Source organism: Populus trichocarpa, chromosome 8 (genome assembly GCF_000002775.5).
Source record: "Populus trichocarpa isolate Nisqually-1 chromosome 8, P.trichocarpa_v4.1, whole genome shotgun sequence".
Taxonomy (NCBI): Eukaryota; Viridiplantae; Streptophyta; class Magnoliopsida; order Malpighiales; family Salicaceae; genus Populus; species Populus trichocarpa.
The window spans coordinates 5369744-5382095 of NC_037292.2; the positions used below are offsets into that span (position 1 = coordinate 5369744).

Below are 12352 nucleotides of genomic sequence, written 5' to 3' on the forward strand. Positions count from 1 at the left end.
GGAGCTGAGAGCCGTTATCTTGCGGAGTGGCAGCAGCAGCATCACCCGCAAATGTGCTTCTACAAACATGTTGAACAACCACAAGCCACTACAGATATAAAAAAAACATATCAAGAATTAATAATATAGTGCCGTGTAGCGAAGCAGATTCTTCAATGCTGCTGGCTTTTATATATTCACATAATGTATACAGCAAGTGTCCTCGTTAACAGGCAAAATCAATGCGGGAACGAGAGCACTGGAGTTTTGTACGTGCATGGGGAAAACAGAAAAAAAAGAGGCTAAAGGTAGATTACCAAGCATGATATAAAATTCTGAGGAGCTTGAGAAGCAATTTATGGGAGGGCAAACACAAACTGTCCTTTTTCTTCAGTAAATGGAGTGTGTGCTAAGAAACCAGGACAACAGCAAACAAAAATCATAACATTGATCTTACAAAAGTTGTTATTTTTTTTTTTTTTACATTGTATGCTTTGTAATGAATGACATGGAACAAATTTGTAATCTGTGAAACACTCGAAAACCTCTCTTGTCATGAGCAGAAAACCCTGAAAAAACCTCGCCACTCAAGCTGAAGAAGCAAATAAATTGGAGAACACTGGAGCTATGATAAATAACAATGCAGGGAAATAAATATCGAGAAAATTGAATACCATGATACAAAATTGATGCAAAAGAAAATAGTGCATTCACAGAATGAGATGTGGAGACAGCAGCAGGATCCAAACCTGTAAAAATGAGTGCATCTGTGTCAAATTATGCTAGTGGAGCAGGTAAACTACGTAGCAGGTAAAAGTTTGTACTGATAAGAGTCTCTCAACGAAAAAAATCATTCTTACCTGATACTACTTTTGCATCCTCCCTGAATTTAGCCTTCCAACTAAAAGACGGACATCAAAAAACATTTTCTTTGAGAAGCACACTCTGTAAAGGAAAACATATAGAAAACTAGAGAAGAAAGCCAACTGGCCAATTCAATCAGGCATCAGCTTTTGGGGGCAAATGCAGCTAGAGCACTAGCATGTGCAGGCGGGAGGTTACTTAATAGAGGTTGCATTTGATGACCATAGAGTGAAATCAGGTGTGAGAAAGCTCTTCCTACTTGAGCCTTGACTTCAGGTGTTTCAACTGGAGAAACCACAACCTGAGCAAAAAGATTGACCAACTCTGGAACAAGTGCAAGGATCTGCTTTTGCGTATATAAAGAAAGAAAAACAAAGAGCACAGCTTTAGTGATCGAAATAAAACTAAAAAAGCAGATAAGATTAGTATATGTCTGTGTCCTGTTACTTTCACCACCTCTTAACTATTTCAATGATCTAATAAGTTTTCACCAAACAATCTATTAGCTGTATCCATCTGAATGATGTGTACACACAGACACAAAATTACCTGTTGATTGGATGACAAAACAAGAGTATAGACACAACTGTAGACAGCCATGGACTCTTCACGATCTTCTTTTAATGGAAGAACTTTCAGGAAAACTGGAAGGACCTGAGAAAATTAACCCAAGAGATTTAGCAGTCAAGATTTATAAGGAAGAAATAAGTAAGAATATTAATGGAACAGACTGGGATGTTAACCTGATTTAATGGAACGGACTGGGGATGCGCCATTATCATCCTTGCAACAGCACCAGCTGCATTATCCCTGACAGCGTCATCTGGCTCAGACTCTCCAAATAATGGGAAGAGCCCGCGCAATGTATCACCATAATATCTGGTGTTGGTGAAAGAAAAGAGCTCCAGCAACATAAATGAATGGGCTATGTAATGATGAAATCAGCAACAAAATAGTTCCTTCCACCTTTTAAGACAACTTTCAACATAATTAATCACTCACAATAAACTGTAGTCCCACACTATCCAACAGCCACAACATAAATGTAGATTACAAAAAGCAGAGCTCTTAACTATCAATCATGGAACATAGAAAAAAGAGGGGAAATGGGTAAGTTTATGGGGTTATGCATGCATAAGGATACTTCAAAGTTGACTCCCCACCATTTTTGCACAATTCTCCAACACAAAATGCAGCATTCCTCCTGTTAGTTGCATTAGATGATGCGAGTTCTTTGATTGCTAAGGGCATCACTCTCTGAAACATGAGACGAGCTTTCAGAAAATATAGAAAAAATATCAGAACTGCCAAATAACCAAACCTTGAATGAACAAAAAAGTGTCATGTTGCAATAAAAGTACATCAACATAATCCGCAATTGGAGCACCCATGCCCTGAGCAACTTCTGCAAGGCAAGCAACCACCATAGTTCGATCTTGCAGAGGACGTGAAGCTTTCTGCACTTTCCAACCATCAAAATGATAAGAATCCAGAACGAGTCTTAGCACAAGATGACAACTAACTTGCCAAGAGGATCAATTAATAACACACCGCAAATTTCATCAAAGGTTCAAATAGGTTTGCAAAGATGGGTGCAAAATGAGAACCCATGGACTCTGCGAAAGCAGGAAGAATGTCAGAAACAGCATCCATAAGCACTTCATCATGTTCTGTGTCATCATCTTCCATATCACTATCGTCTTCCAACTGCTGACAGGCTGACTCCTCTTTTAGCAATACCAAAGTCGCATCAACAAGCCGAGACATATCTATGATCAAATCACATTAGAGCACAGCCCATTAAGATGTTTTATCTGCATCTAAGAACTTTAATTTCACGAGAGAGAGAGAGAGAGAGAGAGAGCGGGGGGGGGGGGGGGGGGGGGAGCAAATACAGCCATGCTTACATGGTTCAATAGCTGCATAACCATAATCCTTGATGATCTCTGCCACACTCGTACAAGCTTGAGCAACTACTTCCTTGTCATCATCTCCGGTCATAGTTTTGATGTAAATATCCATCACAGTATCTGCTTGTAAGAAGACATGTTAATTGGAATTTGTTCACCACTTAAAACTATGAAGATATGTTAATTGGAATTTGTTCACCACTTAAAACCAGGATATTTAATCCTGGCAGATACACACTTTATAAGCCACTATCAAGCCATGTCCTCACCAAGCATTTCTCTTGCTTTTGCCGGTCCATCCTGCATAACAAGAAGCAAGATTAACATTGAATTAGTACAGACAACCAACCATCACAGTCAGAATTGAAGAGAAGTGTATTTGGAAACTAGTTGTAAGCCTTTTCACTTCATCTTGTACCAAGGATAGACTGGAATTAAGTTGAGAATAAGGTCAGCAACATAACAAGGGAGGACATGGAAGAACTCATACAAACCAAAATGGCTCCACCGATCTATTTTCTTTTCAGGTTTTTATCCCAAGAAACAAATAAAATTCCAACTGAAACCGAAAATAAAAAATGCATGGCCAGATTGTATGAAAAGTGCAAGTTGTATATAATATTCACAAGTCATCTGTCCATGGGTGTGGAAAAGGGACAAGAGATGGGCGACATTAAGACAAGAAAAGTAAAAGATATTTCTAAAACCATCAAAGAAAGACAACAATAAGTAAAGAGCTAATGCATACTCACATTTTGACTCTGGAAGATTGCATGCGCTGCAGTCAAAATAGCTGTATGGAATCACATAATGGGATTAGTATGATTTCGGCGAGACTTACAGTGTGTTATCTATTGTTATCATATAATATTCATTCAATCTCTACATCTTTGCTATGAACAATACAGGCTTACAGAGCTTAAATCCCACAGGCTGCGTGTGATAAGACAAGTCAAGTCATGCAAGAATTAATAGCAATAACAAACATCAGGGTGACATGCTAAAATTTGTCTCTAATCTTTCAATCTCTTCTGAATTGCCAAGGAAAAAAGATGCCCACATTTTCGTTAAAGTTCCCATCCACTCTCCTCTCCTAAGAAAATGACTTGTTTTTCATATAATTATTGTTATTGCTATCTCATGGTGATCTGCTTCCACTTTGTAAACTTACTTCTAAGAAACAATCAAAAGAGTTCAATTCGATAACAGACATTAGTTTGAATGGGGAAATGGAGCAGCTGGGTATGCATTAACACTATATCATCAACAAGCCATATGGTTGTCACTCACACTTCAAAGCAATGATAGCCTGAAGCCGAACATCTTCATGGAAATACCCTGAATGTCTCACCAGAATCCTTAATGTCTCCTCCAAATAGCTTAAAACAATTAAAGAATTCAAGATGTAATACTTTATTTGTTATTTAAAATTCAAACCTCAGCATGATGATAACGGAAAATAATTCTGGGAATAAGGAGGATAGAAAATGGATACGGAGAATAAGAACTCTTTGTGTGAAGTGCATATAAGCCAAGTGCTTGAGTTGCAGCTGCCTTTTCATCCAGCACTCCTGTTCTTACACTGATATTCCGAACTCTTGGCTCATCATGAGCTTCATCATCAGATGAGACTCCACCAAATCCATTGATATTTTCATCATCAGATTCAATGATGTCCACTGCAGAACCATCATCAAGATTGCAGGAAGCAAATGCCAGGGGTACGACATGAGGAAGATACTGTTCAAAAAAATATCATTACATGTGAGCATGGGATTTATGCAAAGGACCATACAAGTTTATTTCCATGGAAATAATTAAACCTGTGCAAAGCTATCATCCATAATTTCTGCTACATTGCTAAAGAATCCATGAGTATACTCCCGAAGCTCACTGAACTCCAATCCAAAACCCTGAGAAAATACAGAAAAAAATAAATTTCTAAAAGAACATGCTGCAATTGTTAAAGAGAAATGGTAATGTCATTACAGAAATTGCAGCTTCCATGAAAGGGGGTAGAATTGGTTCCATCCTCACTCTCCCAGCAGACATGGCCACTATTCCTACAAGCTCAGTAGCCCTTGCTCGTGATCGGAGATCTTCATCGTTGGTAAGCACCATGAACGATTTCATTAACTCAAGAACCCTTTCAGAATAAGGAATGAAAGCTTGCTCAGCAGCAGATGCAACTGAACCGATTGCAGACTGCAAAAACATTACTTGGTAAAATTTATAAATATAACCAAAACAAAAGGCACAGAAGTTAATTACTAATTCAGTTTAATCACATGATTTGCCAGAGCACATGAGATGCATCTTCCTTACCATGCATGTCTCCTGCAAATTACGAGGGCTATTTTGGAGGGCTGCAAGAAGCTTCTGCATCAAAGGATCAAGGAAAGGAAGAATTTCTTCACCCATGTCCTCACAAAATGCTGCTAAAGCGTAGTATGACTTTTCCTATCCAAAATCAAATAAAGAAGATCATGTGGAGTAAAAGAGTACTGTTTATACAAGTGTCGTGCAAAATGTGATTTGCATAATAACTTGATGGTATTCTTATGTTTACCTTTACTTCATCAGATGCATCCTCAATAGCATTTAAAATGCAGGGAAGAACACTTTCATAGTGGGACAAGATTTCAGGCTGTAAATGCTCTGCAAATTGACCCAATGCAAATGATGCAGCCCCTCTAACCATTTGTTCTGGATCCCTCAAAGCCCCCAAGACAATATGAAGAATGGGTTCCAATTTATCTTTCATCAACTCCAGACAACCCTCTGAAACAACACCTAAAGCTGTAACAGAAGCTTCCCGGAACTTTGGGTTCGCACTCTGACTACTTAGAGAAGCAAACTCAAAGACAGGAGGAAAGACTTGCTTTGAGAGGTTCAAAGACATAGTGTCAATAACTTCTGCAGCAGCTCGATCAGGAGCAAGATCATCATCTTCAACAGAATCAGTTGATTCTGCAAGCAAGGGGCACATCACTTGCAGAATGGGGATGACCAGCTTATACTTTTTCAGGGAACTGTATTTGTACTTTGCCAGCCATGAAATTATCTGAATAGCCTGATATGAAAAAAACAGAGGAAGTGGGGACAAGATTGAGAAAACAAGGAGGAATTTCTGGGTCCCAACTACACATGTCAACTAAATTCAGATGTCTAAGCACACATGTTTTGATCCACCTATCTAACCTGATGACGTGTGTTGGATTCCAAATTTTGACTAGAGCAAACTTCAAGAGAGAACTGCACAATGGATTTAACAGAATCTCCAAGAAGAGGTGCAGGAGATTCAATCAGCTCATCAAAGATTTCAAAAGCAATTATTGCAACATCCTCATCACCAGATGAAAGGCATTGTCTAGCCACGTTTAAAATGCTTGGAATGAACTGGCGAAATTTGACCTGCACATATACATGGCTTGAATCAACGCTTGAAAATAGTGAGGGACAAAAATGAGCCTCTCCAGTGTCAGAAATTTAGTCATCTCTTTTAAATTGCTTTTGCCTAGGATATTTAGACCTTTCAAGATTGCTGCTGAGCATTGAATAATCCAAAGCAGAGCGCAGGAGTTGTGATTGATCCAACTCCTATTTTTTTACTTGCTCACTTAGAGTTGTATTTATTCCCATTATGTGATTGCATCATTGCTAAGATTACCTATTATCTAAAGGAGAGGGATTGAAAGGAAAACAGTGGTTCATTTGGGGCTGTTCAGGGTTCAAGGACCATCTAAACAGTACTTGTGAATAGCAAGGAGCTAATTTGAACTTTGATATGCTTTATTCTAGACATTAAGAGTCTTGGTTGAAATATTATGCATTTCATTTTTGAAGCATGGTAATAATACAGTGATGTGCAAGGTAATGTCAAAAGACAAATACTACAACAGATGACAGAGGACACAAGACAGGTGCAAATGGAGTAAAAAGATAAACCAGAAAATCAACAATTAAAAAGTAGTTGTCTAAATTCTGCTACGAGCATAAAAACTGACCACTTCATCCCCGTCATTTGTAAACTCGAGAAAAGATCCCACTGCCCTGGTAAAACATAATAAATTTTAGCAAGCAACCATACAATATTTGTTTGTTGATGAAAACAGGAGCACCAAAAACATCTAAAAAACGCTCAGCCATTACTTGAGTGCAGCAATTCTAACACGGTTGCTAGTATCATCCTGCAGACACTTGAGCAAAAGAGCTTGCAAATCTGCGAAATGAGGTTGAAATGCATTCCCGATAGTTTCAGTTAAAGAGCTGAAAAGGATCAGTGCCACCTTACATCACCAAAACAGAACACAACCAATAAGTAATCCTTTCAATTCTGGTAAAACAGTAGAGACACATAAATTATCACAGAGAGTGGGAGAGAGAAAATTACACACACACACACACACACACACACACACACACACACACACTTGTTATAAGTAGGAAAAAAAATGTATTGCCCTGATCATGCTCAACAATTCTTGATCAGGCTAATCTTGCATCAAAGTATCAACCAGGTAAAACAATGAATGAGAAAAGAAAATGTTCTTACTTCTCTATGATCTTCCTGTGCACTTTGGCTACATTGGAACAAAAAGGGCAACAAATCAGGCCACTCTCCAGCCGGAACTGCGTATTTGGCAATTATACTCACCACATTCGCACTAGCTCTCCTTACTGGAGAACTACAAGATTGAAATAACAATAATTAAAACAGTTTTCCATGATTATTATTCATCAGATTAAAGAAATGAAATGAAATAATCAATACCTGTGTTCCATGGTGATGCTTTCAATGAGAGATTGCTTGACAAGGAGTTTGAGTTGAGGAGAGAGTTTAGCCCAGTGGCCAGTGATCTTCTTGCGGAGGAGGACGGCGGCGAGTTGGCGAACATTGGGAGTTTTAGCGGTGCGAAGATGTTGAGCGAGGGCGGGGACCACTTGAGGATCTTTGGCTAGCCTCTTAATTTGCTCCTCTGCTTGCCTTCTGGCATCGTTGTCTGGCATCAAGAATTGAATCAGCAGCAGTTCAAGTGACTGTGCCATCCTTCCTTTTCTCTCTGTGTAGTGTGCTGTGCTGTGTTGTGCTGTGTTCTGTTTCTGTAAAAAGGAGAAGAGAGGGCGGAAGGGTATTGCTATTGCAGTAAAAGGGTTTTTGGTATGGGTTTTGCTTTGCTTGGTATTTAGGAAGTATTTGACAGTTGGGACAAAATGATTGTCCATAATTTGATTTTTTTTATTTTAAATTATTTTTTTAATATTTAAAAAATATTATTTTAATATAATTTCAGGTCAAAAATATTTTAAAATATAATATTTCAAAACATTGAGGTGGTTTAATTTTTTTTTCTTAAATAATTATTTTAGTCCTAGGTTTTCAACCTGATTTTTTTTACTGATAGTAAATGTTCAGCCAATTTTTAGAAGAAAAAAAAGAGCTTAAATTGTCAAAAGTACCATTTGATATTTGAGAAGATGGATGATAGTTTTATGTTTATGGTTAGGTTAATATTACTATGTCTTAAAAAGTTTTGGATGCTAATTTGATTGATATAAGATCAAAACAAGTAACATGATTGGTCAACTTCTTTTATGATCAATAGTTAAAAGAATAATACAAATGATTAACAATTAAACTTTAATTTAAGTAAATTTAGATTCAAAATAATTACCAGAGACAATAATAACATGCGCGCGAGAGTGGAAATAAAATGAATTGTTGGATTTCTGTATGCTTTCAGTTACAAATCTATCGAGTTTGTTAATAATAACCTTATTTGATTATAGAAATTTATGCAAATTATTACATATTTTGATTGCGATGCCTGTAAAGTTTTTTTTTAATCAAATTATATTTCAATCACTTTTGTAATTTAAAATTAATCGAGTTGCCATTAAGTGAAATGTAAGTGATTTGAAGAAAAATTATATATAAAATTTAGAAGTTATTTGAGACGGTAATGGTGCTAAGTTTTAAAAATAACTTTTATTTTAAAATACATTATAATAATTTTTTTAATATTAATATATTAAAACAATTCAAAAATACAAAAATTATTTTAAAAAAAATATAATTTTTTTAAGACTCTCGTTGAAACACTCCTTGTTACTCTAGATTGAAGGTTGGATCAATAGCCTTTATTTTATTCAATTTAAATAATTTATAGTATAGTTTTAAAATCCGGCTTAACTTGGCGGGTCGATTCAGGATTCGAAGTTGGAATCAGGCCGGGTTGAAGAAAAAACAAGAAAAGAAAAAACCCGGCGGGTTGACCTGGCAAGACCCGGTCAAAAACCCGGTTGCAACTTGCTGACTTTTTTTTTTTTACTAAAACAACGTAATTTTGATTTAAAAAAAAAATTGATCCGAATGACCCGATCAAAATCCAGAATCCAAACCTTATACTGGACCAAATCTAAAAATTATGATTTGTAGTCATCGTTCATCAATAAAACTAAATATAAGTATTGAAAAATCACAAAACTGTAGATTAAATTTGAAACAATAAAAAAAGTTCAAGTCACATTTTGCATTTTCTTAAATAAAATTCTCTGTATCCATGAGAAAAGTTTTCCATGCCCTCGGATTGCAAAATATATATATTTTTTTAATGATCTGAAAAGTTAAAACTGGAAGCATCCTTGAGATTTTGGATAAGTCATGTTAGAAATTGACATGGTTTGTATACGAGGTATGTTGCTGGACCACAGGTAACGAATGACACAGTGGAGGACACGAGATTTTGAGATTTTCAATTTTACTTTCCTTAATTTGTTTTTCATTTCAATCCAGGTCCCTCTGGTGGAGGACACGTGGCGAGAAGTGCTAGCGGGTGAGTTAGAGAAGGCGTATTCCAAGAATCTGTGTAAATTTGTGTGGAAAGTGAGAGACTAGCCAGCTATATATCCACCACATCATTTGATGATTTTAATGCCTTGAATTCAACTCAGTTTTTTACTCTTAAGGCTATTATTAGAGGACAGGATCCTTATCGCGGTCTTGGTCAAGCTATGAAGCTGCTGCATCTGTTGCCCAGAGAGATGCGAATGCGGAGTAGAAGGCTTTCCTTTCCTGCTCCTCGAGGGGTTAAGGCACCTTGCAGTCTTGTTAATACATATATTCAAGCAGGATTTGGGGTGTTCGATTCCGTTTCATGGGAATCTGGAGAAACGGGCTGTTCAGGTTAGATTTTGTTCATGCTCTTCTGAACAATTATATGTGATTTGCTGTTTTCTTCTCTACAATGTCGACGTGCAAGGTTTAGATGTAAAAAAGAAGAAGAGGGTTTTGACTTTTGATTGATTTGGTTCGTATCTTATCACATTAAAGAGGTGAATTCGAAGCACGAATCACTTGAGAAATGAAGTCAGTAGTAAACTCTGGAATGGAATTAAAGATTTGTTCTTTTATTGTGGCTTACTCGTATTTTTTATTTATTTATGTGGGTGTCCGGACAGTTTGCTCGTACCATAACTAATCTCACGGCTCACTGAACATCCTGCAAACCCAATAAGCATATAAAACACCGCGAGGGTGACAGACGTGCACATGTAAGTTCGAACCCGGATGCAGAGGAAAGAAACAAGTCCCTTCCACCGCTAGGCCAATACCTAAAGTACAACTTAATCGTATTTTTTGTTTCAGGGTGTTCTATTGCTCAAGACTGTTCTTGATGGTAAGATTCTTCATCGTGCCAATTTATTTCACAGGGAGCTTGTAATTGCTTCATGCTGATTCTTTCATTCTACTAATTTCTGATCATTGCACACCTGGGATGAATTGAATCAGTGGGCAGAAATGCTCTCATAACCAATGCAATAATTTTTAATTGTTAATATATAATTTTTCATAAAATAACTGTTAATAAAATTGTGTCAAAATCATATAATTTTAATAATTTTATTTAAAGAGTATTTTATAATAAAATATAAAAAAATAAACAAGTAAATAAATAAAAGGAAAGGAAGTGCAAAAAATAGGTTAGGCCTCCACGCTGTCCTGCTAAATAAGGAGGTGATTATTGTGAGTGTATAAGGTAAGGTCCAATGGTCCATGCATTTAGTCTATTATAATAATAATAAAAAAAAAAAACAAAAAACAAAAAACAAAACCTAGGTGTGTCCAGGGCCTCTAGGCCCAGAAGACAAGATTCACGCACTTATACTTCTTATTAGACAACAAGTTGCCAGCTTCGTCTTTTTTTAAATGAATGGACCATAGGTCGTCTGACGGACTACCTGTTGTCCTCTACAACTATTTTTTATGGCTAAAAAATCAAGTGGAAATGTTTTGGATCCCAAATATGAAACTATTTTTGACCAATTAACCTTCAAATATATCACATGAACCTTTGTAACCCAATTTAGAATCACATAAAACTCTCTATTCTATTTAAAAACTTAAAATTTAACCGAAGCTAAACAAATTTTTATAAATTCTGATATGTATTTTAATAATATTAAAGGATCAAACCATCATATCGAACTCTCTTTTAAGGACAAATTAATTAATAACAAGATTGATATTTTTTTATGGGAGAAAAGTGGTTGGTTGAGACATGTCTCTCTTCTTGTTTTTTTTTTGGATGATTTTCTCTCTTGTCTTGTAGTAATTAAAGACTGAAATATAATGAAAATAAAATTCAAGACTAAAATGTAAATACCAAAATCTACAAGAGCCAAATAAGGTAAAAGATGCAAAAATTAAAGGGTTAAATTGCAATTTCATGTAGAAAAAAATGGCATAATGTTTCATTATTTATTTTACTCGTCAAATGAACAGTAAAACACCAATGCTTTTTAGTTTATAGCTAGATAAGTGGTTTGCGCTATGCTACGGGTTGAACCAAATTATTCCAGCACAAAAAATAATATTCAGTTGATGATAATCTGAATCAAAATCAGGTTAAATATACTAAAATACAACCCGAGATATGAGACCGAAACAATCCACATAAAAGAAAGCGAAAAGAAATAGTAAAGTTCAAGACTTAATGTCAAAAATAAAAACAAAATTATATATATATATATATATATAAAATACTAAATAAAAAAATTCAAGTCAACTCGGATTAATTTGATGAACACAGATTAATTTGATAAACACAACCTATGATATAAGATTCAAATAATAATAAAAAAAATTAAAAAAAGTAGCTGGCAAAAAAAACCAAAATTAAACACAAAAAAGGCTCTGTATGAATACCAAAATTAATAGAGATGAAGAAAGGGCTTAATTATTTTAAAGTTAGGATCATAAGAAAACAAACTTCGCCGCATAATCAACCGACCGAATAAATGGAGAAAAGGCTTAATTAAAGTCTATGCATGAATAACAGATGACATGTCATTGCAAATTGCATATCCAAATCTTAATAAGCCCTAGCTTCAATTAATAACTACATGTGGGAGGGGAGGATGCAGTTTTGTTTCCATTCCCTTTTTGGCTTGCCCCTCTGCCCCTTTTAGGCTTTTACTTTAAAGAAGATGGATTAATCATAACAAGCAAGTAACGAGAGCTCCCTTCTCAGTTCTAACAAAACACAGAAAAGCACATCCATTACATGCTATGGCGCAGTTATCATTACGTTTGCCCA

The 12352-nt window shown here is 35.9% G+C and overlaps 1 protein-coding gene and 1 long non-coding RNA gene across 2 annotated transcripts; one reads left to right on the forward strand and one right to left on the reverse strand.

Moving 5' to 3' along the window:
* Positions 1-404: 404 nt before the first annotated feature.
* LOC7460688 (uncharacterized) lies at positions 405-7923 on the reverse strand. Its single transcript, XM_002312206.4, has 21 exons — positions 7528-7923; positions 7309-7441; positions 6906-7042; positions 6761-6806; positions 5955-6167; positions 5323-5826; positions 5079-5213; positions 4743-4958; positions 4577-4666; positions 4249-4493; positions 4044-4132; positions 3506-3546; positions 3023-3053; positions 2751-2873; positions 2395-2612; positions 2205-2300; positions 1988-2100; positions 1587-1722; positions 1393-1497; positions 840-1186; positions 405-728 (listed from the first exon to the last, which is right to left on the reverse strand). The coding sequence occupies exons 1-20, from the start codon at positions 7800-7802 to the stop codon at positions 986-988; spliced, it is 3147 nt and encodes a 1048-aa protein (XP_002312242.1). The 5' UTR covers positions 7803-7923; the 3' UTR covers positions 405-728; positions 840-985.
* A 1587-nt stretch (positions 7924-9510) lies between these two features.
* Positions 9511-10497, forward strand: LOC7498168 (uncharacterized). Its single transcript, XR_002983104.2, has 2 exons — positions 9511-9939; positions 10215-10497. It is a non-coding gene; the product is annotated as an uncharacterized LOC7498168 (long non-coding RNA).
* The last annotated feature ends 1855 nt before the right edge of the window (positions 10498-12352 follow it).

What these genes read in the sequence shown, in the direction of transcription:
- LOC7460688 (XM_002312206.4), bottom strand. Translation starts at nt 7,802, where the DNA reads ATGGCACAGTCACTTGAACTGCTGCTGATTCAATTCTTGATGCCAGAC. An exon ending in GTTAGAATTGCTGCACTCAA is followed by an intron (nt 6,807 to 6,905) that starts GTAATGGCTGAG and finishes ATGTTTTACCAG; the next exon opens with GGCAGTGGGATCTTTTCTCG. An exon ending in CAAATGACGGGGATGAAGTG is followed by an intron (nt 6,168 to 6,760) that starts GTCAGTTTTTAT and finishes GTATATGTGCAG; the next exon opens with GTCAAATTTCGCCAGTTCAT.